The sequence below is a fragment of the Vidua macroura genome, chromosome 10 (assembly GCF_024509145.1).
Source record: "Vidua macroura isolate BioBank_ID:100142 chromosome 10, ASM2450914v1, whole genome shotgun sequence".
In the NCBI taxonomy this organism is placed as follows: Eukaryota; Metazoa; Chordata; class Aves; order Passeriformes; family Viduidae; genus Vidua; species Vidua macroura.
In genome coordinates this window covers 9,124,965-9,150,249 of record NC_071580.1, presented here as the reverse complement: position 1 = coordinate 9,150,249, position 25,285 = coordinate 9,124,965, and the positions used below count along the sequence as shown (strand labels likewise).

Genomic DNA, 25,285 nt, shown 5'->3' with positions numbered 1-25,285 from the left:
TCCTGTATGAAAAAATGGTAAAAGTAACATCTCTGCAACAAGAGATGCAAACTGGGTACAGATTTGTTCATATGATAGCACGTAGATAACATCCAGCATCCTATTCCCGGTGAAGAGTTCCTCATGAGCTGTTCAAACTCACCTTTGGGTAGTTTTGCAGCCTGGGACAAAATATAAACACAAGATGTGATGCCTGACTTTGGTTTGCCTAAGGGTTGTACCCAAAGCTTAGTGGCATTAAGAGACCTCAGTGACAGGGAAGCCTTGCAGCGTGGTGTCCTGAGTCCCCACAAACGCTGGGTTCACTCGTGCTGCTGTAACGCACAGTCTCTTGTAAAACTGCTTTTGCATATGGCAGGGTTTTCAGTCCTTATATTCAATTCCACAGGATGGACAAATGACAGCGTCTGACATCTCTTGGAGTCATTCTGAATTTAAAAAAAAAAGGACTAATAATGAGCATTCAAGATTTGTTGATGTGCACACTATGCAGAACTCGAAATTCCTAAGCCACCTTACAGTGGAGGATCAGGGCAGCTGAATCATGAGCCATGAGCAAGGACAACACATGTGCAGCTACACACATTTCCCACCTTGCACTTCCAGTTACACCATCACGGAGTGCTCAGCACAAAGTGAAGGTGGTGCCTGAGCCTGCTCTGAAGAGATCTGTGATCACTGTACTCTGAATAGAGAGAGTGTGCCATCCTCTGCCTGCACACAGGAGACAGGCAGTGCGATTTAAGGCTGTTTTAATGGCGTAGCAAATTCCCAGCAGCAGATCTGTTTTTCATCACAGGCTCCATACTGAGTTGGTGGAGCTGGTAAGACAGCAGTCTTCTTTTCTGTTAAAAAATATGATCTTGCTGAAGAGGAAGACAGCACACAGTAAGTTTTCTTTTGGTCTAGAGTGGAACAACATCACTCTCTTTATGTTTTAGGTTGAATTCAAAGAAAGAAATAGCTCAACCATCTCCCAGGAAGAAAAGGAGGAGAGGAAGGAGGAATGCTGCTGGGAATACTTTAACTAGAAGCATTTGAAATATGTAGCAGCTGCCTAAGAGGCAATTACTAGTTACCTTTAACATCTCATTCAGGCATGCAGCAATGAAGTCCTGTGGCTGTGCAGGCACCCAGCTCTTCTGGTGGTGCCTGATCACAGCCTTAGTAAGAGCTCATAGATCCTGCAGGTGTGTCTTTGCCAGCAGCCTTCTCGTCAACAAAGTGCCCGGGGGCCTCAGCAATGATGGGAAAGTGTCCTGGAGCTGCACCTGGAAATACAAGCAGGGGAATGCCATGAACATCTTGGTTTCACAGAGCACTGTGAAACCTGAATGTTCACAGCTGAACTGTGCCTCACCATTGCAATGATCCACAATTGTTACTTGTCTGGCTTTAGGAAATGCATGACCACTTAATTATTTTAAAAATTATCTTGTAGGGAAGTGTGTCAAGGATGACCATTACCATACGTTTCTGGATTGCCTGCTTTCCACTGGTAGTTCAGTTTCAGTTCTGGCAGATTTAAATTCCCTTAAATACAATTTTTCTTAAGTTTTCTAAGTGAAGTCTTTCCCAAATGACCTATTCCTTCCTAAATTTTAAGTCAACACTTGTCTGTAGTTCTCAAAGCCACATTCATGTCAGCTTGTCCTGTTTATTCTGGATGGTTCTTGCAGTTCAGTCTAACACAGGAAATCAGGGTTATTAAAAAACCCTCCAAGGCATAAGCTAAGAGGAAAAACCTGATTCTGGCCCCATGGCAAATTTGATGCTGCATATTATATATGTAAAGTCAGGCTAGTCTCTCTGAAGGGAGCTGTTATAGGAGATTCAAGGGTCTGTAGGCAGAGTAAGCCAGGAATGGTTGCAGAGGGATCATTATTGAGAAGGAAGAGCACAGCAGTAAGTGCTGGCTGCAGCAGAGCTCAGTGTTCATTTAAGAGCTCTTCTTCCTCTCTGTGCCTTGGCAAAGAACAACCACTCCATGCCACAGCTCACTGAGGAATTCTGCCAGGTGTTGATACAATCACAGGGAAGCCCTTGCTCACCTGAGGCCAGGAGATGCCATGGAATTCTGCCATGACCTGGGATCCTTTGAGCAGCCTCTGGCACATGACAGCCTCTGTAGTGAAACAATATCCAAAAAGCACATCCATTTGATGGCAGAAGGGAGTGGAACAGAGAGATCCATGCCTACAAACAAAACAAGCTGCATTTTTAACTTCTTTTGTAGGCTCTGACCCTTTGTTACGCTGAGCTCTTGATTAGCATGGGATTACACAAATAGCTGAGACTGCAGGAATCAAGAAACAAACTGGGGGATTATTCTTCTAAAACCTTTAGAATGAGTGGAGCAAGACTTCATCCTACAGGAAAGTGCAGAATCAGCACAATTTGGGAACCTCTCATCTGTCACTTTCTCGCATAAGGGGTTAGCAGGAGAGCAATGAGTCAGGTATGATGTTCTAGGCTCCAGTGTGAAAGCATCAGCTGTGTAAACCTTTCATCAAACCTACTGTGGAAGTTGCAACTTCCAGCAGAAAAAGCAGGGCTGGAAATAAGGAGAATGAGTTTTTGTAATGAGCACATACAGATCTATATTTCCCCTTTTCCTCTGACAAAGAGCTCAGTGAAGCAGCAAGCTTCATCCCAAACCCAGGCTTCCAGGATTTTCATGCCTAGTCCCTGCTTTCTCAATCATCAGCCTGAATCATCTCTGCTGCTTCTAGATATGCCCACTGGCACAGGTGACATCTGCAACAAAATGGAGAGGGACTAGGGAGAAGCTTGGGACTGGTGCAATCCTTGGCATTGGCCAGGAAAGGGATGGGAGAAATTTCATCCTGCTGTCAGGGAAAAAAAGAGGCTGGAATCATGTTTCACTATTAGAATCTTAAAAGGCTTTCACAGTTACTAATGCATTGGATTATTATTTATGGTGGTCATTATTCATGTGTCTGAGGCACGTGTAGCCATTAGTGCAGCAACTGTGACATGTTAGCCAGAAACATTTTAGCAGGATTCCTCCATTCACCTTGCCCACCGGAGGTGATTGATGAATACTGCAAAATCATAAATTCTGCTTTTATTATCTTTCCATGTTTATTTGTTTTCCAATCCTACAGCCTTTTCAGCGTATCAGTACTTACACAAGGACCAGCCTCCACCATTAAAGTAGGAATTATAGCTGTAATTAGCAGGCGCAGCCATTAGATGGTAATGTTCACTCACTGCTGTGCTGGAGGATCTGGTAAAGCCAGTAAACTTTTCAATCAGTCATTGATCTGGAGTTTCTCTTTGGAGATGTGTTGAGTATCCTGAACAGTTTAGGAAGTATTTAACTCTTACAGATCCTTCTGATTGCCACTGGAGTTTGGGTTTCCAGTAGTTCTGCAATTCAAATCTCTGGCAACTATAAATTAGAGACCAATTTTAAACTCTTTGACCTGGGTAGTTGAGAAAGACTTAATTGCACTGAGGGAGGGAAGATGAGTGTTACCTTGCACAAAGATTTGTGATTTCAGATAGGAACAACATCAGGTAGCCTGTGACTGTATGGGATAGGAGGTAAGGATTTCTGAACATATGTTTTAGGAATTTTAAAGTATAAAACAGAGGAAGGAATAAAGATTGTCCCTGCACCATATGCAACTATATCCATATTTATGTCACTTTATATATAAAGTGTGACCTTATTCCGAGCAGTTGCAGCACTTTGATGATATATGCTGGACTCTTCAAAAATGAAAAGGCACCTTTTTGCTCCAGGGATATTCAGGGAACTGGTGAAAACATGGCATTTGTTAAGCTGTTAAGAGTTTGAGCACAGTTTCAACACATGTTAAGTTCTCCAGCTTGTCTTAGGAATCCACTAGTAATGTGTTGCTGAACCCAGAACATCTATAAACAGGACTGCATCTCTGTAGATGCATATGCAGGCCTCCTCCTTTGCAATTTTTGGAAACAAAGATGTAGCCAGGGATTCTGGAATATGCTGACCATACTGAAAATGCATGCAAATATGAATGGGCACCTGGTTGATGTCACTTGCTAGGAGCAATGGCTGTTTTCCATAAGGGACAGTAATTTGAACAATGGCTTTCATAGCAGTTGGAGTCCAGTCTTTTACTTTAATAGTCCAAGTAAGGTGGAAAGGGAAGAAGAAACAAATGCCTGAATCCCTGAACTGGATTCCATTTGGTACCCAAAGAAACAGCAGAGCCTGTTTTTTTCTTTTGTACACACAGGAAAACAGGAATGCACTTTGTCTCATACATGTCCTAGGCTTAGGGACTCAACTCTTTATCAATATAAGTATATATCCCAGGACAGACAGAGATGGGGGCATAGCCTGAATGCTGAGCAGGAATCCCTCCTGGCTCATCTTGGCAGATGCAGTGTATAGACCATATTAAGGATTGTCAGTAATAATATTAATGTGCCTCTACACTGTCAAACAAACAAAAAAAAAGCCAGAAAAGCAGTGTGTGAATACCCTACCCTACTAAAGACTACAGACAGTGTGACCTGGCTGCAGGTCTGTGCAGCTGCTCATTTATGCAGTTAAATGGATTAAGACATTAATCCATCCGCTTGGTTGTTTTGCAGTGCACGGTGGCTCTGGTGATTACTGACACTTACACTCCCAAAATCAGCAGAACTCTGGGGAAGAGGAAATTTTGTCTCAACATGACCTTCAATATTGTTACACCACAGGTAACATCACTTTTTTTCATCCTTTTCACTTCATTCCTCTTCTCAACAGCAAAGACTGGCCTGGAGCAGTAACACACTGAGCTGCAGTCTCACCTGCTTAACTGGTTCTGCACTGGTCAGGTCAGGCTACTGCCAAGGAGCATTCCATGCTTTGTGCCAAGATACAACAAGTAGTATTCCCAAAATAAGGGCTACAGAATTAACTCCTTAAGGAAATAAACTTTGCTTTCTGCTTCTCATTGAGGAGTTTTGCTGATTCTTCCTGTTTCCTTTTCTTCCTCTTTGTAACTTGTGCCATAATAACAGGATTCCTCAGACATTATTTTTGGCCAGGTGACTGTTCAGTGCTTTACACCACTTCCAACTGTTGCTACAGACCCATTCCACTCAATACTAGTCCTCTCTAAAGACCATCAAGGAGACACAGGGCTTGAGTTCTGCCTGGAAAGCTCATAGTTCAGACTGAAGCCAGGAAAGAGCAAAAAACTGCTTTTACATTCTAGCCAAGGATACATTAGGAATCTACAGCTGAAATATTAATGAAGCTGTACCTTCAAGAGTGTTTCATGGTGAGTTTGGAACTCCAGTGTCCACAGCTGGTTAAGGAGATAGGTGTCAGTCTTAGAAGCAGTTTCCTTTAGGCCCTCTAGATGTTAAGGAATATCAAAGAAATCCAGATACAAGAGAAACAAAAACACACACAAAACGTTGACTTTTAGAAAACACTGCTGTTCTCATGTCCCTCCTCACTCAGTTGTGACCTGCTAGCCCCAGAGCCTGCAGTCCCCAGATCCACACTGCCACAGGCATTAGCCACATTAGAGCTCTTGGCCAGCCAAGGAAATTAACCACATCTAGTCCCAGGCAAAGGCACCTGGGCAGCAATGGAGTGTGTCCCTTCCACTGTGCTCAGAGTCAGCAGGAGAATGGATCAAGTGAACAGAGATGGGTGCCTTTTCAGCTCTCACAGTGAGAACAAGGCTTGTGTCCTGCTTCTGACATTGGCCTGGACTTTAAAGACATGATTCAGTTCCCTGCTGTGCTGCAAATCTCCTCTGTGATCCTGGACAAGGTGTTTCATGTAGTTTCAAGTAATAGTCAGCCTGTAATCTACCTGTAAGCAAGATGGCTTGAAAACAAGGAGTCCCATCCCCTCATTTTCCCTTTCACCAGGGTTGGATCCAGCAACACAGAGCTATAAGTGCCTAGATTCATTTTGCTGATCTGATGGAAAGCCTTCCAGTTTTAGTTGCAGTAATAGTTTTCTGCTGGCTCAGCAGTCTGAACACACTCACCTGCTGGCTGCTGCCTCACTGAGCAGTGAGAACATGGCCAAGGACAAAAGTGGGCAGAACCACCCCTTTTGGCAGACTCATTGATCATTTTAGCTCCAGCACAGAGCCCTGGGCTGCTGCTGTCACAAATACATTCCAAGTTAACCACTCCAGTGACAGTAAACAGAGAACTACCCTGCACAGAAATTGTATTACACTCTGCGGTGATTGTTTCCTTCTAATGCACTAAAACATCCTCAGCTAATGCCCTAATAAGATTTTGCAGGTATAAAGTGTATGGATGGCTCAGAACTGGAGAGACATAATAATGGGAGAACATTATGGAAGACTGAAAACAAATCTATTGAATTTGTTATTCCTCAGAAACATTATGAAAGAAAATGAAGCATTGCGAAATGCTTCTCAAAAGCCCAGGAGCTGCCAGTACTGTTTTCTCCCCCAGATAAAACCTTTCTCTGAGGATCTTCAGCATCAGGAATCAGAAGGACATTCAGGGGGTCTGCCACTGCATGGAACAGGCTGTACTGGAGGACAGTGGTGGCCTGTAAGGAAGGTGCTCCTTTGATCCCATGTTGCAGCTGTATGTTAAGGATGGGAGTTTCCCCTCTCTCAGTGAATGTGCAATTTGTCAGTGCTGTTGTCTCATCAGGACCACCCTGGGAGAGGCCTGGGGAACTGGTTGTGCTCACAGCACAGCTGCAGAGACATTGTACTCTCCAGTTATCTTACACAGGCTTGTTGCATGCCCGGCTCCCTCTGCGTTCATCCTGACTCTCACGGAAAGGAAGAAAGAGTGGCTACTTCTTGCCAAGGTGCAAGGCAGCAAGATGAAGCTAAGGGGCTTGGATGAGCCCATGATGCTCAATAAATCAGGTGTGTTTGTCAGCTCAGAGAGTATGAATTTCCAACAGGATGCAGTTTTACAAGTGTTTACCTTTGTGCTGACCTTGGTGTGTTCTTTGAGAAAGCACAATCCAAGCTGTTTTCCATGTGCCTTCATTAGTCTCCCATCTTTTCTGGAATAAGTCAAAATATGGACCAGTGCCCAGTGCAAAGTGGTCACTGTGGTTTCTGTTCCTGCCAAAAAGAGGACGTGGAGGACCCAGACCAGGTTGTCTTCATCATATTGCAGAGCTGGCGTTGCCTTTAATCTTCAGGCAAGAGAGGGGTGAATTTAGAGTACAGCCAACATTACAACATATACAGTCATCAACTCCAGATGACTTCAGCAAAAAATAGTTTGCAGAATCTCTGATTTTCCAAACAAAGTAAATGTGAAGAGCAGTAGAAAGTAGTAGTGTCTTATAAGTTTCTGTCTCCTCATGTCTGAAAAAGCACTCTGTCTCATAGGCAGTGTTAAAAAGATTTAGATAGCAAAAGATCAAGCTGGAAGTTTTTCAATGGGAGATGTTTCTTCTAGAGATCTGCTGAATTAAGAACACGTCATGGGATTTTCTTATATCAGTAAAAGCTTTAGGACAAGTTCATAGAATCCCATTCCCCCACCACTGTCCTCCTGTGCCATCCTGCAGGACAGAGCTCTCGGTGACACCAGAAAATGCAGTAATTGTGTGTTCCTTCTTTACCAAAGAATGTGCAAAACATAAAAGCTCCTGACAACTGAAAACTTTCCTGTGAAAATCTCAACATATTGAAGTATCCAAGGTGTATTTTGGCTGCAAGATCTACTACTTAACTTTTCCATGAGATATGTTTTGACACGATGATGATGGTTCTGTTTCAGGACGCTAATTAGCAGCATTTAGAAATACATGACTAAAGCACCATTCCCTCTGAGACTTAGAAGTTTCCCCTAAATCCACGCTTTTTGCCATGGACTCTGGCAGTGATGTTTGCTTTCACAGGAGTAGGCTACAGATACAGCATTAGTCCACATATAATACCTCTTATTTACATGGCATCTTTAGATTATTTCATAATTTATCTGCTAGCTACCTTAAATCCCCAAGTTGTATAACTTCCTGCAGATGTCATATTGGCTGTGGTGCTATCTGAAGCCAGCACAGCCTCTTTTCAGTGGTGAGGAGAGGAGGCTCTGGGGTCTCTGGTCTCCTTTTCTCAGCACAGCTGTGACACTGCTGCTGAGGAAATTAAAACAGGAGCTGCTGAATGCTGCCTTGACTCCTTGCTGCTCCCTGTCTGTCATCTGTGCTTATAAGGACAAAAGCTGAACTCCTTTTACACCAGCAGTAGGAAAGAGTTTTTTCTACCTCCTATCATTTCACTTCACTCCTTGTAATTTTTCTTTTCTGGAACCTTCAGCAGGGCAGGGGCTGCTGAGATGAAATTTGTTTAATATATGACACTTTCCAACCAGCTATTTCTCACCTAGCACACTGTAGTCTCTCAGCTCCTACTGAGACTTCCCTCTTTCCCCGAGGGGGAAATTGTAAAAGCTATTTTGAATGGAAATTTCATCTAAATGATTCCCCTCAGTACATGAAGAAAGAGGAAGAAGAAATTTTAAAACCTTTTGATTCAATCTAAAAGATAGGGTTCATAGCTGCTGTGTTTTTTAAATCTGATTGCTTTATTTCCTGTGGATGTCTCTGAAGCAAGGAGAAATCCATAGTGAAACCCACATTTTTTTTATTCATTTCTGTAAGATATGTTTCCATGTGCGCATAAAGCCATTGATTTTCTCCAGCTAATATGAGCTCTGTGAAATCACCTTAACATATCATTCATACAGATTTATAGTGGCTCCTCAGAGCATCCTGGAGAATGACCCAGATAATTTAGGACTATTTTTCCTGTGTTTTATTGTGCCCACATTTGTCTGTGCTTTATTCTATGAATTATTTTCTACGCTGTGTCTTCATTTTTATGTTCAGTCAGACCCATAAACCCCTTTTTTTTTTTCTCTAAGACTTCTGCAAGGAGTTTAGAATAATTTTAAAATGTCACATTGCAAAGCATGTTCTACTTTTCAACTCTTCTTAATCAGCAGTGAGGATGATAAATCAAGTCAAGCCTAGTGCTAGATCGCTTTGTACCATCCCTGCAAATATACCTTACCTTGTTCAGCGAGTTTCCAGACGTGGCTGTGAGTTTTACTGAGATCAATTGAAATTAATTTGCCACACGTGTACGGAATGTTACAAAATAGCCAACACACAGCTGGCCATAGCACTGAGCGCAGTAAAGGAGGAGGATCTAGATGCCAGGAGGTGCTCTGAAAGCAGATTTCCCCCTCAGGCTGTGGTACAGCACCTTTTTAAGAACCAGCTACCCCATCTCCCTTCTCCTGCCAAATGTACATATAAACACTTAAACTTGAGCTGCCTAATATTCCTGCTGGATGTGGAAGATGAATGAGATCAGAATTTTAAGGCTGCCCTATCAGAAGAATAAATGAAGATATAAAAATTGGCAGTTTGTTAATGGTTACACTGATAAGTGAGTTTCATGAACCTTACCTCTTAGGATGTTCAGTGGTGGGACACCCAAATCCTGCATGCTGTCTTGTAATTATTCTGCAGTCAGCCAGGAACTTTGTGTACCATGCAGCCAGTAATACGAGTGATGTTTTGGGGTACTTGGACTCCTAAATAAAGCTCCACTCCATCTTCTGACTGGTGTTTCTTGCCCTGAACAAGCTTCCTGCAACTGGCTAGCTGCCTGTGCATTGGGGGTCTTTGCTATACCCTCTTAACACCCACAGAATCATAAACTCAGCCCTTACTGTTCTTCCATAAATCATGACTGTGAACTGATTTGGACTCAATAAAAAAACCCACAACAACAAACAAGGAAAAACCCCTAAAAAAGCCCAAACCAACAAGCAAAAACTCTTGGCTTTGTAAGATTTGCTCTCAGAGAAAGCACTTTCTTGGTAGAACTGATTAGACCAGACCTCTGGTTATGAGTTACTGTTAAAAGTAAGGTGTAATTCACCTCAACAAATGAGAACCATTTCTAACAGTGTAATTTCAGTCTAGAGAGACATCTCAAAGGACTGGGGGACAAGGGTGAAATGAAACTTGCCCATGGATATTGGAAAAAGGTTAAAGAGCTGACCTTTTCCTAGGTACAAGTTTTATTTACAACTCTAACAACGTGACTTGCTGATTCAAATCATGGTTCTTATATCTCCCACCATTTGATTTACACACAAAACTGCCTTAGTCATGTTTTTAGTGAAATGGCAAAGCTGCTCTTCAGACCCCGTGTTTGACATCTCTTGTACTCCAATCACTGTGTGACAAGGCTTTTCTCATCTGCCTGGCTTATATCACTGGCTGCCACAAACACCCAAAGTAAACAAAGTATTCCTTATACAGTTCTACTTTCAAAAGGTTGCCCTTGTTTTATTCTGCAGGGCATATGCAGCCCTACACATCTCTTTCTCTCTCTCTTCCACTGACTATTTGAGTTCACAGTGATTTTTGCAGGTACATCAACTGTATTTTGCACATGTTGAAACTCAACTGTCTACAAATACCCATAAATCTGTTCTTACGTGACCCTCAAGTTTGTTGTTACTTTCAATTTAATTCAGCTGCAAATGTTATTAACATAACATTTCACAATTACAAATATAATGGAGATAATAATATAAATATAATGAAGATAAAAAATAAGTGAGAAGATAACAACATTTCAGCACAAGGATTTTATGAGGAGGGATTTCCTTGTCTTGGATTACCCACTGTTCCCAGTTCAAGGCTGCCCTTACAGCATGGACTTAAATGCAGATCTCACACATGATGACAAATGGTTCTTTAACAACATGGTAAAGGAAGTGTATGTAACACCAATTCAACTAGCAAATTATCTGTCTTTTTTAAACATGAAATTTCATTTTAGTACTGAAGAAAATCAGATTTCCTGTTCACAGTGCATTTTTCTCACCTGAAGGCATTTGGCAAATGAATGAATTAAGCTCTGAAATATGCCAGAGGCAAAACTTTTAATCAAAAGGAAAGTGAATAGCATTTAGTGCATTTTGGCTCATACTCCAGGATTACAATTGCTTGGATGAGCATCTTTTCTAGTTTCCCAAGTTATGTCTCAGCAGGCACTTGGTCAAGGCCCTGTCTGAAAGTAAGATGAAGTTATTCAAATGGAAAATATAAGAGTGTGACATAATAATGACAATAAATGTTCAAGATGAAGATTAATATGAAACTATTTTAATTCTGTTATAGAACCCAAACACAGCCATGGTGTGTCAGGTGAAAGTTCAGCCAGGCTCATGTTCTGACAGCACGTGATTGCAAGTGCCTTAGAAAAGTTTGTAAGAACAGTACAAATGCCAAACACTGAATTGTTATTAAACAACCCTAAGGTAATTTTCCTGCTGAAGATATATTCAATTACTTTTTGAACAGGAAGAGATGTTTAGTACAAATCCTGTGATGAGGCTCAGATTACCAACACAGCACGTGCAACGCAACCCCCTCTGGCTCTTTTGACCCATCTCCCTTTTTGTTGCATTTGTTACCTGCCAGATCATCCACAGGAGAGACAGCAAAAATTTCCTGTTCTTTCACCTCCTGTTTGTCCAAGAGTTTTTAAACTTCCTCAAATACAGAAATAGTTTCCACAAATGCATATGCTGGTGCAACAGATAATTTCTTTTCTCCAAAATGTAATCCTACAGATGTTAGGTTCCCACACTACACACCAATGATTCACTGGGTCATTCCATGAAGTCTCCACAGGGACAGTTTTGCCTGGGCCTTTGAAACAAAACAAAAACAACTTATTTGAACAGAAATGAAAAAAAAAAACAACGCTTGCTTTTAATTTCTGGATGGATGCAGAATCTACCAACTACTATACAAGGCTGTCTTTGTCTCCAGTGTCTGCTTTTTCCTTTTGCCAGGGTAAATAGCTTCCCTGAGACTGGCATTTGTCCTGCTTATGGCTGTGGCACTAATATTGCTACCCAGGAGAGGCCCATCATGAAAGAGAAAGAAAAGCACAAGAAAAACATTAGCAGAGGATCTGGGTGGCAGACAACTTGTCAGTGCTTTCCTGAACTGTAACTTAGCAGAGCTGAGCACCATAATGTTAGGCATCAAAGTTAAATATTTTAGGCTTTCTGGATTCACACACTCCTGCTATCCTGCAATTATAAAACAAAGCAGCCCTTCTGCAGTTCTGTGACATGAACTCACTTTTAGCTGAAGCAATCACAGTGGTTTAAAAAGTAACACACCCAGTTGCACATATTTCCCTGGAACAGACACCTGCAACCTGATTTCAAAACATAAACCGTATTATTACGGATGACAATTCTATCTTAACTCAGAGACCTGAGGCTGTGGCTGACACTTGTTATAAAATTTTTTAAAGAAAGATAAGGTGGAGGGTTAATCACAGCAATTAAAAGAAGTTACAGCACCGCAGCCATCAGCAGCAGGGTGTGCACCTTCGGGCCTGACAGCTCTTTGGTGGCCTAAGGCAGACACGTGCCATGGGGCTGGAACCTGTGGGCAGCCAACTGATGACAGATGACAATCAGGAGGGAAAACTGCACTTGAAGGGGCCAGAAAGCAATGGGAAGAACTGGGGACAGGGGATTAGGGAAGTCAGTTGAGCCCACCAGAGATAAGTGTGCTGTCATCCTTCAGCATTGCCCTGGGATCACTTAAACTCTTTCCCCATAACTTGCAAATTTCTCCACTGCCAGAAGTCTGTCTCTCCAGGAGCTAGAAGTATACAACTGAATGATCTCTAGGTTGTTTTGTACACCAGAAGCCCTCCCAAGCTTCCCAAAGGAGTGGAGGTAAAGCAAAGTTAATTTTATCAGATTACCTGAGTTTGTTTGCCTTCCTCCATCATCCCATTTCAAATCTTTATGGAATACATGAGTGTAAAGTGGTGCTGTAAGTTTCCAGACACATGTTACTTGCCCAGTTTGGCTGCTTGACCCACATGGACTAATCCATACAGGAGGCTGCACACACCACACTGGCTCCCCTGCTCAGGAAAAGCAAAACTGTTGTGCAAGACTGTCTGAAAACTCAGTCTCCAAAAGGGAAAGCTGGGGGTCTCCTGCTATTCAGCCAAATTTTCAGCAGACTCTTTAAAAGCAAATGTGCTCCTTTGTACCACCTGGTAGGGGTTGGTGGTCAGGGTCCTGGAGTGGCTGGAATGGGCAGCACATTAGCAGTTCTTTCCACCTCATGCCACTCCTGAGACCTGCCTGGACATGGGGAAGCCATCCATCAGTGGACTGAGCACAGAACCAATGGATTCACTGTTCCAGCCCTGGAGCACAACCAGCTTTACACAGATCTTATGACTGAGCCTCTTCAGCAAGTGGCAAGATGATGAGTGGGCAAAGGCAGTGAGAGGCACCACCTGTAAAAGGGTGTTGGAGGTTAGGATTTTTCCTTTTTTTTTTCTCCCAGGGAATTTTGCTCCCATTTGTTGCCTACTTGAGACAAAGTCATCACTTGTAGGGGTCCAATAAACGCCACAAATGGCACCACAAAGTCCCTCCCAAGTAAAGCACAGAGGACCAATATCCTGTGATAGCCAGGGCAAGAATGATTTGTTTTCAAAATTCATAGACAGACATCATATCAGAGGTAACCTCCAATTGTACCAAATATTGATAGGATTTAAATGGAAGGTTTATATTAAAATAGACACTTCATTCTGTTCCAAAAGAGTTGGAGATGGGGTTGCATTAAAGTGGGGCTGGTGATGAGTAGATCAGAGATGATCACAGAGTAGATCACCAGAGATGATATAAAAGCAATGTAAAATAACAAATTAGTTCCTCTATCAAAGGACATTTTGATGGCTCCCTCCTGAAAAAACACTGGTGATTTTTTTGAGCTCAGCATGGATTCCTCTACTAATACTTGTGCAGGAAAAAAAGGAGAGAGAAGCTTGATGTCATCACATCAAGGTAAATCCTGAAATAGAGCTTATATGGATAAAGGGTAAGTGGGAGTAAGAACTGAAAGAGGGCAAGGGAGAGTTGAATGGAGACCAGGAAGTGTGGTGTGGGCTGTAATGAAAAAAGTAAAGATTACAGAGAAAATAGAGACTGAGTGTTCAGGTAGCCCCTCGAGACTGCCTTCCAAAGCTTCTACCTTCCTCTGTCATGGAGTTAGCAGTGAAACTCACATGCAAAGTGACTCTCTCATCTCACATTCAATGCCTCATCCAAGCAGGATTGATAATGGGTGTAATTCTACATCTTTCAAAATAAAACAAACAATAAAAAACTAACAAATTGACAATATAACTATAATCAGGCTGCAAATTAAAACTGATAGTATTCACATTGATAGTAAACACCAAATTAAAGTTTCTTTCTTCCACTTTAGAATGACTTTTTACCTAGTATATGGGAGATACTTAACATCAAATTCAAATGTGAAGGCACCCATACTCAAATGTATTTTCCTGGGATTTGGGTGTTGGTTTGTTTTGGCAACCTGTTGACAAATTAAAGTGGTTAAGTTCAGGACATTAAAACCAAAATAGAACTTTAAAAGTGTGCTTTCTGCCATCAAATTACTTGAGGTCATCTGGCTACTCACAGAAATGGCACCTACTTGCTGAAATACTCTGAATTTTCCTGAGGTTTGCCCAGGAAAATGAGCATGAGGATGATTTTCCTGGGCTAGGACAGGGGGACACAGCATGGCCTCAGCTGGGAGCCACAGCATCTGGCTTCAAGTGCTTTCAGAGGGGAGAATACGGTCAAGATCCCTGTGAGAATATCCGTGACTTGGACAAAGAGCAGACCAAAAAAAATATTGTTAGTCTGGATCTTGGCTTGCATCCACTTTCTGAATAGCTCTGGGTAGACTAATACCAATAGCCAGAAGGAGGTTTACACACTTGAGAGGAAATTCACGGAGGTAAAGGTGGCTGTCTCATGCTGGCCTGTGGCTGCTGCAGCCTAACGTGGGATGGCACAGACCCTGTAGGGGTGGGGCTGCAGAGTGCCCCCAAAAATGGGCTCCGTGCTGATCCTGGTCACTCCCTCGGGGAGGCGGAAGGTGAACGCCCGCAGCAGGCTGGCAAAGAAAATGAAGAGCTCGGTCCTGGCTAAGTGCTCCCCCAAACACACCCGGTGCCCTGCAGAGGAAAGAGGGGAAGGACAGTTAGTGTCTAGGAATTTTTCAGTTTCATAATCACTTCGTTCATTCCCGTTGAAAGCAGAGGTGGGTTTTGTTTTTTGCTCAAGGAGAACAACTTGAAAGCCATAGAACTAAAACTATGTGAATTCCCTTTCAAAAAGATCCCATCCAATGTCCTAGGTTAGGAGACACAAAATAAAAATTTCAATGAAAATCCATGAGGTGCCAACATAATTTCTTTCCTGACCTGACAGAAAAAAACTATTTTGATTTTACAGAAGATATTGAATTTCAGGACCACACACAAAAAATCTGCCAGCTATTTGCACATGCTTTAGTGAGTTGGCATCAGCAGAGCAAAATTACTTAGTGGTGGCATTTGCAGTTGAATAGAGGCTTGGTCACTTAATAGGCAAAGCATGAGGCCTACTGTTCATTTCCCAGGATTCCCATTCCTTGGCACCAATGGTCTGAGTAGAAAAGGTGAATATTACATACACAAATATAAGGGGAAAAAAAGCTGTTTGAATTAAGAAACCACTTCAGTGTGGACATTTAAGTGACTATGAACAAACTAAAACCTGTCAGCAGGAACTTTGCTGCTAGGTATGATTACTAACTGTCTGTGCATCGTTACCTTGTTTCCTCCTTTTGCAACTGGATTTTCAGTTCTGTAAGCAAGAACGTAATCCTGTGTTTATCAAGATGCTTTCTGCTTTTCTTTCAGCTTGTTTCTTTAGAAGGTATTGAAATTAACTCCAGTACAAACAGGACAAATTACTTCTCAGGAAAATAGCTAGGTGTAAAGAATACTACAGACAAGACTTGTGTATGACTGCAGCATGCAGCCAGCTTGAGAGGTTCAGGAGTTTGAGTAGGATTCCCACCACAGTGCCCTATGAACAGTTTGGAGTCTGACAGCACAGAAGCCTCTCCTTTGGCAGAAACAAGCCAGGAATGTTCTTTAAAAGCAGCAAACAGCAGAGACAAAAGATGTTATCTGAGGAAATACCATGATCTCATACTTCTGTATTCATCATCTCATCTGCTGGGTTAGTTCAAACTGTCAATGCATTTACCTGCTGAGAATGGTAAGAAAGCTTCTCGAGGTATAAAGTTTCCTTCTTTATCCAGAAAATGGCCAGGGTTGAACTGTCGAGGTGTCTCCCACTGCTCAGGGTCATACAGAACAGATGCTATATTTGGTATAACAATGGTGCCCTGCAAAGAAGAAACTGTTGTTTCAGTTCCTACTACTAGTGCCTGTCACCCATCAGTTTATGCTTGATGGATAAAACTGTTGCTTGTTGGCATTTGGGCGAGTGCCAAGCTGGTCAGGAATGTCCTAACCAACCCCAGTGCTTTGGCAATCCAGTTTCTCCTCTCAGTCCATCCCCTGCCAAGCAGAGCTGGTTTCTGCAGTTGTGATGGGCAGGAACTTGAGGTGTCCCTGGAAGAGGCCTTAACAGGTGTGTGAGCATCTACATGCTAAGTAAAAGACTTCTTTCATTCCTGGTGCCACAAATAGTAACTCTTCCCCAGGCACCACATTCCTGAGTTTAATGGAGAGTAGTTTATAGATGGAACACTGGCTACAAAACTGAAATGCCTCTCTGCCAAAGAAAGAACAGAAGCTGAAAATGTGTCTGTACCTTTTTGACAGGGAATCCCAGTAGAGTTGTGTTCCTCACACACAATCTGGGGACACCAACAAAGACAATGTTGCTGAAGCGCTGAATCTCATGAACCACAGCATTTGTGTAGGGCAGTTTTCTGCGATCTTCATAACAAATTAACTGGGAAGGACCCAGAACAGCATCCAGCTCCTCCTGCACTTTTGCTGTGGAGAAATATTCACCACTTCAGAGTAGAAAAATGCATAAAATACTTCAGGTGGTCACTTTTCTTGGAGCAACAGAAAAATATTATTTCAGCATCGTAGATTAGGTTTATACCCCGTGATTTAGTATTATTTAATGCCTGAGTTTAGTACAGGATAATAAAAATAAACAGGAAAACTCCACCACTCTCACCTTGGATATCTGGATTCACCACCATATAGAGCAGTCCCCAGTACAATGTAGTGCTTGAGGTCTCTGATCCACCAAGGAAAAGATCATTTATGACATATACCAAATTCTCTTCATCATACTTGGGCTTGGCCCCCTCTTTAGACTGTAGATGGCGATAAAAGTTGAAGTTAAAGCATGAAAATTTGGTTATCCTGTATGCCCTCTGTGTGAGAGCTGTGAGACTTCCACAGCTGGCATGTGCACAAAGAATAGTCAAAATTACAGCTTTTGATGCATTCTAAGAGTTCAGTAGTTTCCCAAATAGGCACAGTAAGTCTGCATTGCTGTCTTTCATGATGTGGATTATTCTTTCATCACAAAAAGGCAATTCTATGCTTGATAACTTAATCACAAAAACTTCAAAGCACACTACAAGTTTGCAGTTGGCCTAGAGTGCACTTACAAGCAAGTGCCCTACAACATGTCACACCTTGGCCTTGGTATCAAATGGTGCCAGCAAATGCCAAAGGAAAACGTTCAGGATCAAAGGGTTTCAACAGATCATTTTGAGAGTCATTTTTTTCTCAGTTCAGGATAAATGTGAACTGATGGGCAAGAAGTACTTATGTATTTCCTTCTGAGTAATGAGAGAGTAAAATAAAAATACAACTAGAGAAAATACATTAGGCAAAAACATTTTCAAACAAACAGATGGCAATAAATTGCACCACTGACACTAGAGAAAGCTGCATTTTTGCCTCTAAAATGCTTGTTTTAGTAAATCTTGTCATATTCACTCAGATACTGAGTGTGAAATGGTGTATCAGCTCCTTTCAGAGCCCATGAGCCAACACTGTGAGGACACAGCAGCCTGACTAGCTGAAAGCTTATGACCAGAAGTAGAAACTACATAAACTTCATCTACCCTAGGAAAGAGATGCTTCTTTTACCTCCTGAAAAGTTTGAAACAGAAGCTGAAGTGCTCTTGGCAGAGCTTCTCTGTCTCAGTTCTACTTCCTACTATGGAAAATAATAGCCTGGGCAGGGAAGAAGATTAATGCTGGTTATGGCATTGTTTGTGAAATTGTTTTCTAGGCTTTCCAATTTGAGTATGGGGCCAAGCCAGCCGTGCCCCAAACAGTGGGGAAATTAGAGGTAACATAGGGATGATGATTGCCTGCCAAGGGAGAAACCAGACAGTTATGTGGCACAAGGAGAGCCAGGGTTGGAGCACACACACTGGATCCCAAAGAAGCATGCCTGCTATTTCAGGGCAGTGATTTGTGCATATGTGTTTAATCCCACTGTAAACATGAGCCTTGCTGTAGAAGATGAGGTGGTCTACCAAAGTTATGTAGCCTGCAGGAATAAACTGTCTCATATTTATTACAGGATTGAAGTATACTCGTGGATATTTATGGAAAGTAGATAAGAGCTCATGGGTTCACCCCCTATCATACCTGATGGTAATTCATTCATGTAACCAAAATACAAAACCAGATGCCTTTCTGAGGCTTGTGAATTAGTAAATGCTAAGATATTGTATTCATATTAAGAAGCTTATGAAATGTAAGAAACTATGGTGGAAGGGTCACACTGAGTGATTTAATGGTCTGTTTGACCTTATGCTTCATAACAGCATGATCAGCCAGAATGAACACTTACTTTCTCAATCTCAGCCAGGTAAAAGTCAATGAAATCCTGTGGTTCAGCTGGTATCCCTCTCTCTACGTGTCTTCTGATCTCCTTCCTTGCAAAAGAACTCAGGACATCATAGCAAGCCAACACCTTCTTATGAGGCCCAGGGAGGCGACACAGCAGCCAGGGCAGGATTTCGTACATCTGCAGGAATGACACACAAGAGGCACCATGGATTCTCTGTCACTGACAAAGCTGCTTTATACATACCAAAAGGCTGAATTGTCCTTCCCAGAAATGTTTATAATGGAATAAACAAATTAGCATTGCTTTGAGCAGACTTTTGCCATCACGTGGGAAAGCTTTAATAGAAATTTGACACAATTCCAGGGATCAAGGCAATTCTGACAACACTCTGCTCATGCCTCTAAGTTTACTTGGCTAATGAAGATCACTTTGTGACCTCACTCCTGCACAGTTGGAGACCCCAGCTCCCACACACTCAGAATGTAAGGACATCCTTTCTGGATACCATGGGGCTGCTAAGATTAACAGGTCTACAGCTTCAAGTAACTGCTGGAATTTTTGGAGCTCACAAAAGGAATTATGGTCTGGGTACCACGCTAAGATAAGGGCTAATTTAGTTTTCCTAGACAGAGTCTTCATGACTGCTAAGGAGCAATAATTGTTCTGGTGGTTAACAATATTGCATCCTCAGCCTACTGCTTATATTTACACACACATTTGTCAGCTCTAAGTACTGTCCTCTGCCTTGGATAGTTCTGTCTGTGCAGCATCTGCCATTCCACTCTGCCCAGCAAAGAGCAGTTCTGTCTCCTCTCTTTGTTCTTTCAGACCCAACAAGCAAAATCTCTCTAATTTTAAGGGTAAGTTTGTAGGTTACTTCATTACCACTTCTCCACCTTTGTTTCCCTTCAGAATCACAACAAAAGATGCCCAAGACCCTAGAATATGTCTCACAGATTATTACACTTCAGAACCTGCTGTAACACTTCATTGGCTCTAAAAGGAAAATAGTGGTGGAAATACCCTAAGATCCTGTTGGCTTTTTTCCTCCTGTTATCTGTTAGTTTACACCAATCCCTTTCCTCTTAACCTTTCACTGAAATGTTCTAAATTCATAGTAAGTGAGCTTAGAATAATTAACCGTATTAATTAATCTCATTACTTCCTAGAATGTCTTGTAATTTCATTTTGTACTATAACCATCTTTTCCATTCTCATAACTCCAATCCACAGTGCTTAGAAGCTCTTGCAGCAGGATATCCTGAACCTCCTCTGTATTTTAAGGTCTCCTGGTTTTGGTCATCCACAAATTTAATCTACTTTTGTATTTTTAACTATGGGAAATTTGTATAGTGCTAGTCTCATATGACAGATTTGTTGAATAGCTTTACTGCCACATCAGCATTTTAGTCTGCCTTTTCCTATAAAAATCAAATGCCAGTTAAATTTGCTATGCCATCAACATTCCCCATTACACACAGCTTGTCCCTCTTTAAGGGTCTAAACCACAAAGTCTAATTCATAAGGAATACCTCAAATGCACTGCAAGATGCTTCAAGTGCAAAGTTGGTCTTTATGGTGTTTTGTATGAAGGAGCTACAAAAAAAATCTCTGACAGAACTTGAATTGTGAGACTGTCAGAGAATGTATCTATTGCTTTTGCAATGTGTGAATGGTGAGCTATAACACAGTAAGCAATAGATTCATAATGAATATTTTATCATTTGTGAGGTAGGGGGAAAATTTTCAGCATATGATTTGCAGAGTGATAAAAAATAGAAGAATGAATCCAATTATATACATTTTTGGAGGAGAGAAGTAAATAGAAGTGGGAGGATCAGCACACCAGAATTCAATTATATTACCAACTCCAGTCTCAAATTAAATTTAGAGGTTTCTGTTAATAGTTTCTGAAATACTAAAGGACTTAAAGCCCTTAAGCTTGCAAAAAACCCAAGAGAGTTCTTAAAAATGGCCTTAAAACCAAGGATGCAGTCATCATAAGGTCCCTCCCCAAGGACACTTCTTAGCTCCCAGCCTACATTTGCCTGTTGTTCTGTATTTAGTGAAGACCTATTTCTGTATTTGCTCTTTCACTTTTGACCTATTTCAGAAAAAAACCAGCATATGATTTACTCACCTGATGAACAAAGCTGCCTGCAAACCTGAATATTTTCTCTGTAGCATGGATCAGTTCATGGAAGGTTTTGTCCTCATCAGAGAAGTGATATCCAAAAACCACAGCACAAATTACATTTGAAATAGAATGGAAAAGAGGGAAAGAAGGATCCACAGGTCTTCCTGCAAACACAATAATTGGAATTCACTCTCAGTGGTTTTTTCAGGTGATCCTTATACAGATAGGACTTGATGTTAATAAAGATTTAATAAAATGTTCTCTTTATCCAGCTGGAGTGTGAATGAGGACAGAGATGTAGCACTAACATGAATTAAGGAAAATAAAACATAGTCTTAAAATAAAGAACACTGTTAAACTGTTTTCTCATAGCTCTAAAACAATTTCACAGCCCTTCCTGTGAAATAATGTTGTAGAGCTAAGATCAGTTCTAGGGTATCACATCAAATCTGCTGTCTTCAGTTGTGAGGAGAGAATGTGAGAAGGAAGTAGTACCACTGGACATGAACTAAGGGAAGTCAGCAACAGATATGTTCAAAAATGTAATAAAATAATTATAATGAAAACCTGGAGGAATGAGGGAAGGTTTAAGAAGAAGAATAGACAGACAGGAACTGCAAAGTAAATATAATGAAACTATTACAGTCTCAGCTGTGAGCAGTAAATCATATCTCTGTCTGATGATTTCTTCTAAAGCTATGAAACAGATATTCATAAAAAGTGATTTGGATAGAAATCTTCCTGTCATGGACTCTAGGATTAACCTGATAATCCACTGAAGTTCCCTCCCACCTCCTACTGTCTTTGTTTCTCTTGCCAGTAGTTACTTAGCCAGATAGACATTAAAATAAGCAGGGCACCCAATGTCATTAAAATTTAAGGAAATTACTAAGCTCTGCAATACTGCTCAGTTACCCAGGGCAGGCAGCCTGAGAATGGTTTAGCTGTGCAATTCAGCAGCATCAGTCATTGCACAATATATCACAGACAAATTATCTGCCCATGGAGGTGGAATTTCAGAAGTTTCCAGATTCAGTAGATGTAGGAAGAGCTATATAAGAAGGAAATACTTGTGATTCTAGGCTCTATCTGCTCTTGTGCTTTGGTAAGTTTGGATACATCCCCTAGAAGGGGTAGGTAAGTTTGCATACTGAAGATATGGATCCATATCCAGACTGAAAAGCACCTGATTTCTTAGCAGGTAAAATACCTCTGAGGTTCACAAAAAACTCCACCAGGTGAGAGGCCTCCTCTTGCACTCGATGCTCCAGGCCTTTTTTCCCCATTCCCAAATTGCGTAGAGTCATTATTCCAAAACGTCTCTGCTGCTTCCAGGAACGCCCACTTGCAAGTATAATACCTGAGGGTGTTCCCTGGCATGTTAATATTTGCCACAGACATGGAACAATTAATTTAAATACATATTATACAATACATGGAATAAATCAGGGAATAGATTGGGATACAAGTATCTTTAGTTGAAATTATTGGTAACAAAAAATCATAGTCAAACATACCCAAACTATAACTAGACAACTAGACCACATGTTCTTAACATTGAATGTAGTTAATAATTGAAAAGAGCAATCTAAGGATTTCCTGACTGCACCATTTCTTGATGTCTTAAAAAACTCTGAAACACCTTAAGATGCCTTTTTAGGAAATCTGCTTTAGCCATACTCAAAAAATCATTCTCAAGACAGGAATAGTTGGATGAATTTCCACAGAGTAGATTTCGGGACAGGGTATGTTTGTGGAGGTATCAATCAATTAATGTGATGGTTGTAGGTTGAGGTGATGAAGGTGAAAGATAAGTGCATTTGGGCTCTGTTGCTACCCTGGAAGAGACAGCACTCCATTAATTGTTAGATTGCAGTCCTGGTCACCTGAAGAGTTCTGAACTGCTTCTGTGAAGGTGAAGCTTCATCCAGCTTTAAACAATCTGTGTCTGCTTTGGTCTAGCAACTGCAGGAGCAGGAAAAAAAATACTGCAAACTGCTGGAATACTCTAAAAATAAGTGAGTTTTCCTGTGTTGGAGGCACTCTTGCAATCAAAAGGTATTCACAAAATGTCCCCAAGTACAGAAATGTGAATTAGGTAGGGATTTATAGATCTCTTACTCATGATGGAAAGTGTTTGGCAACCATAATGTATACAGTTACCAAACAAGCATTGCATTCATGTGATGTACAGCAAAATCATGTGTACCACAGTGGATTAGTCTGTGATGAGGGCAAGATTGCTGGGTTCTGGGTTGGATCACATACAAACATCTTGAATACAGCAAAAAGGTCACATAGAAACAACATGGAGTGTTTCCTAGGCTAGGGAATGCTCAGTGCAAAAGGCACCATGGCAAACAGTAAGATATTCTGAAAAGCCAGTGGAGGACTTGAACAGTATCTGATGGAAGATCGTTCTGAATGGGAGGGCAGAGTACTTTTCAAGTCAACATTCCTTTACACTATTAATGGCAGGAAAATCTCACCTTTTCCTTTGGCCAGTGCTCTGAAGAAAGGTGACACCAGCCTCCCAGAAACATCTTCAGGGTGTGTGGTCACACCATCCTTCACTGCTTGAAATCCATTCAGTATAATCACTGGGACCCACCCAAACCACAGAGTGTACATGTTACCATGAGTTTTTGCCAGCTGTAAGTGGAAAAGGTGCCAGAAAAAGAACAGATGAATCCCCATATATAGATCTCAAACAGACACTGCACCTGCTATTCTCCAGCCCAGTGGACAGTTTTGTGCTGAAAACATCATCTCCATGCATATAATTGTAGCTAGAAGCAGGAAGAAGCTGTTGTTTTGCTGAGAATAAGGCTTTCAGCAGCCAGTTTTATTTACCCTGGGGAGAAGTTATTTTCTTTTCAAAGCACATTCTGCAGCAAAAGAAAGAAAACTTTGTACTTTATGTTGCTGCACTTTATATTGCATCCTTCCAACCCCAGTATTTTGTACCTTGTTAATTGAACAGCTACACTGTGCACCACCCTGGGGCTCTGTGCCTCCAGCGAGTCCTGCCTTTGCAAAATGAAACAAGCTGATAAAACCTGCACCATCTGTGTGCTCCAGGAGAGGACATGGACACAGAAATTAGCCAACAGCCATGAAGTACCAGGGGGCTGCATTTGAGTCCAGGGTTTCCTCATAGTACTGAGGAGAGCACTTACCATTGGACACAGCAGAGGTATCCAAGCAGGGATGGGTGTATGGCAGAGGAACTCCAATCATGCATAAAAAAAGCTTTGTACAAGTATGGACTCTGCTCTAGCACACCCACAATGATACAGAAAAGGTGTCAGACAGTGTCAAAGGTGCCATGACAATTACATCCAGTTGATCACACCAGACACTTGCTTCTCCTCATATTTCTTTAGATTCTGGCTTTCCTCCCCCTGCTAGAGCATCACAGCCTGAGACTGCTCTGCACACATTGGCCCATGTGTACTCTCAGGCATCCACCTGAACTAGGGATCACCTGCAAACCATTAGAGGAATTACTGCAGCTGTCACTAACAACAAACACTTTTCAGGAGCTGTAGAAGGTGGAGAGTAAATGCCCCTCTTGTACTACAAGCATACTTGCACCGTATTACCCACAAATTAGGCAATGCCAGTGAGAATTTTAAAAAGTATCATGTAGGCATAGCAGATATAGCTGTCACTATAGTGGATACAGCTTCACATAGCAGTGCAGAATCATCTTTTAGTTTATTGGTATTCTCCAACTTTAATAACAAGTCATAAACTCTCTCCCCAGGTTGACTTGATTCTTAAGGGCTTTAACTTTCTCATGAAGAAGACATATTCCACATAAGAAAGTGGGTCAAATGTAGGAATCAATTGATCTTTATATGTCCATACCTTGTCTGTAACTTTCACAGACTTAAAACCTTCAATTAATCACAATTCTTTAAGTCATGGCTAAAAACAACCAATTAAGAGCATATTAAAAGAAATACCTCCATCAGAAGATCCCGATGAAACTGAAAGTTCAAGTGCACCAAGTTTCCAAGCAATGGGAGAGGAGTTGGTCCAGGAGGGAATTGCTTGCAAGCTTTTTGCAGCCTGAAAAACTCAACAATTAACAAAAAAATGACCAGGACTATAAAACCTTGAGTTATTGTTAACATTTCTGAGCTGATTTGCCAGCTGATTTATAGCTGTCTCTATCAAAAAGGAGGTACTGGAGCTAGGAAAAAGTAATCTTGCTTCTTGTTCCACCAGTTTTGCCTGCAGACTGAGTTCTACAAAGTCTCAGCTCCTTTCCCTCCCTCTGTCCCTCCCTCTTCATCAATGCCTGCCCTTTTCCTGCACCCCATCTATTTGCCATACTGAGACGTATCAAACTGATCCCTGACCAAAAGCACA

General features: G+C 41.5%; 1 protein-coding gene across 3 annotated transcripts; it reads right to left on the bottom strand.

Annotated features, from left to right (window-relative positions):
• Window positions 1–10,389: 10,389 nt before the first annotated feature.
• On the bottom strand, window positions 10,390–25,065 carry LOC128812413 (cytochrome P450 2J6-like). 3 transcript variants are annotated; one of them, XM_053986795.1, is made up of 11 exons: window positions 24,877–25,047; window positions 23,395–23,557; window positions 22,116–22,265; window positions 20,909–21,069; window positions 18,769–18,945; window positions 17,125–17,266; window positions 16,744–16,931; window positions 16,171–16,312; window positions 14,850–15,089; window positions 11,482–11,719; window positions 10,390–11,075 (listed from the first exon to the last, which is right to left on the bottom strand). In XM_053986795.1, the coding sequence occupies exons 1-9, from the start codon at window positions 25,045–25,047 to the stop codon at window positions 14,911–14,913; spliced, it is 1,473 nt and encodes a 490-aa protein (XP_053842770.1). In that variant the 3' UTR covers window positions 10,390–11,075; window positions 11,482–11,719; window positions 14,850–14,910. The 3 variants fall into 3 exon arrangements, with proteins under 3 accessions (XP_053842770.1, XP_053842772.1, XP_053842771.1); XM_053986797.1 differs by lacking the exon at window positions 10,390–11,075 and having other exon boundaries at window positions 11,149–11,719; window positions 24,877–25,065; XM_053986796.1 differs by lacking the exons at window positions 10,390–11,075; window positions 22,116–22,265 and having other exon boundaries at window positions 11,149–11,719.
• Window positions 25,066–25,285: the final 220 nt, after the last annotated feature.

What these genes read in the sequence shown, in the direction of transcription:
- LOC128812413 (XM_053986797.1), bottom strand. Translation starts at nt 25,047, where the DNA reads ATGTTAACAATAACTCAAGGTTTTATAGTCCTGGTCATTTTTTTGTTA. An exon ending in CAGGCAGCTTTGTTCATCAG is followed by an intron (nt 18,946 to 20,908) that starts GTGAGTAAATCA and finishes TCATTCCTGCAG; the next exon opens with ATGTACGAAATCCTGCCCTG. An exon ending in TTTCTTACCATTCTCAGCAG is followed by an intron (nt 15,090 to 16,170) that starts GTAAATGCATTG and finishes TTTCCTCTGCAG; the next exon opens with GGCACCGGGTGTGTTTGGGG.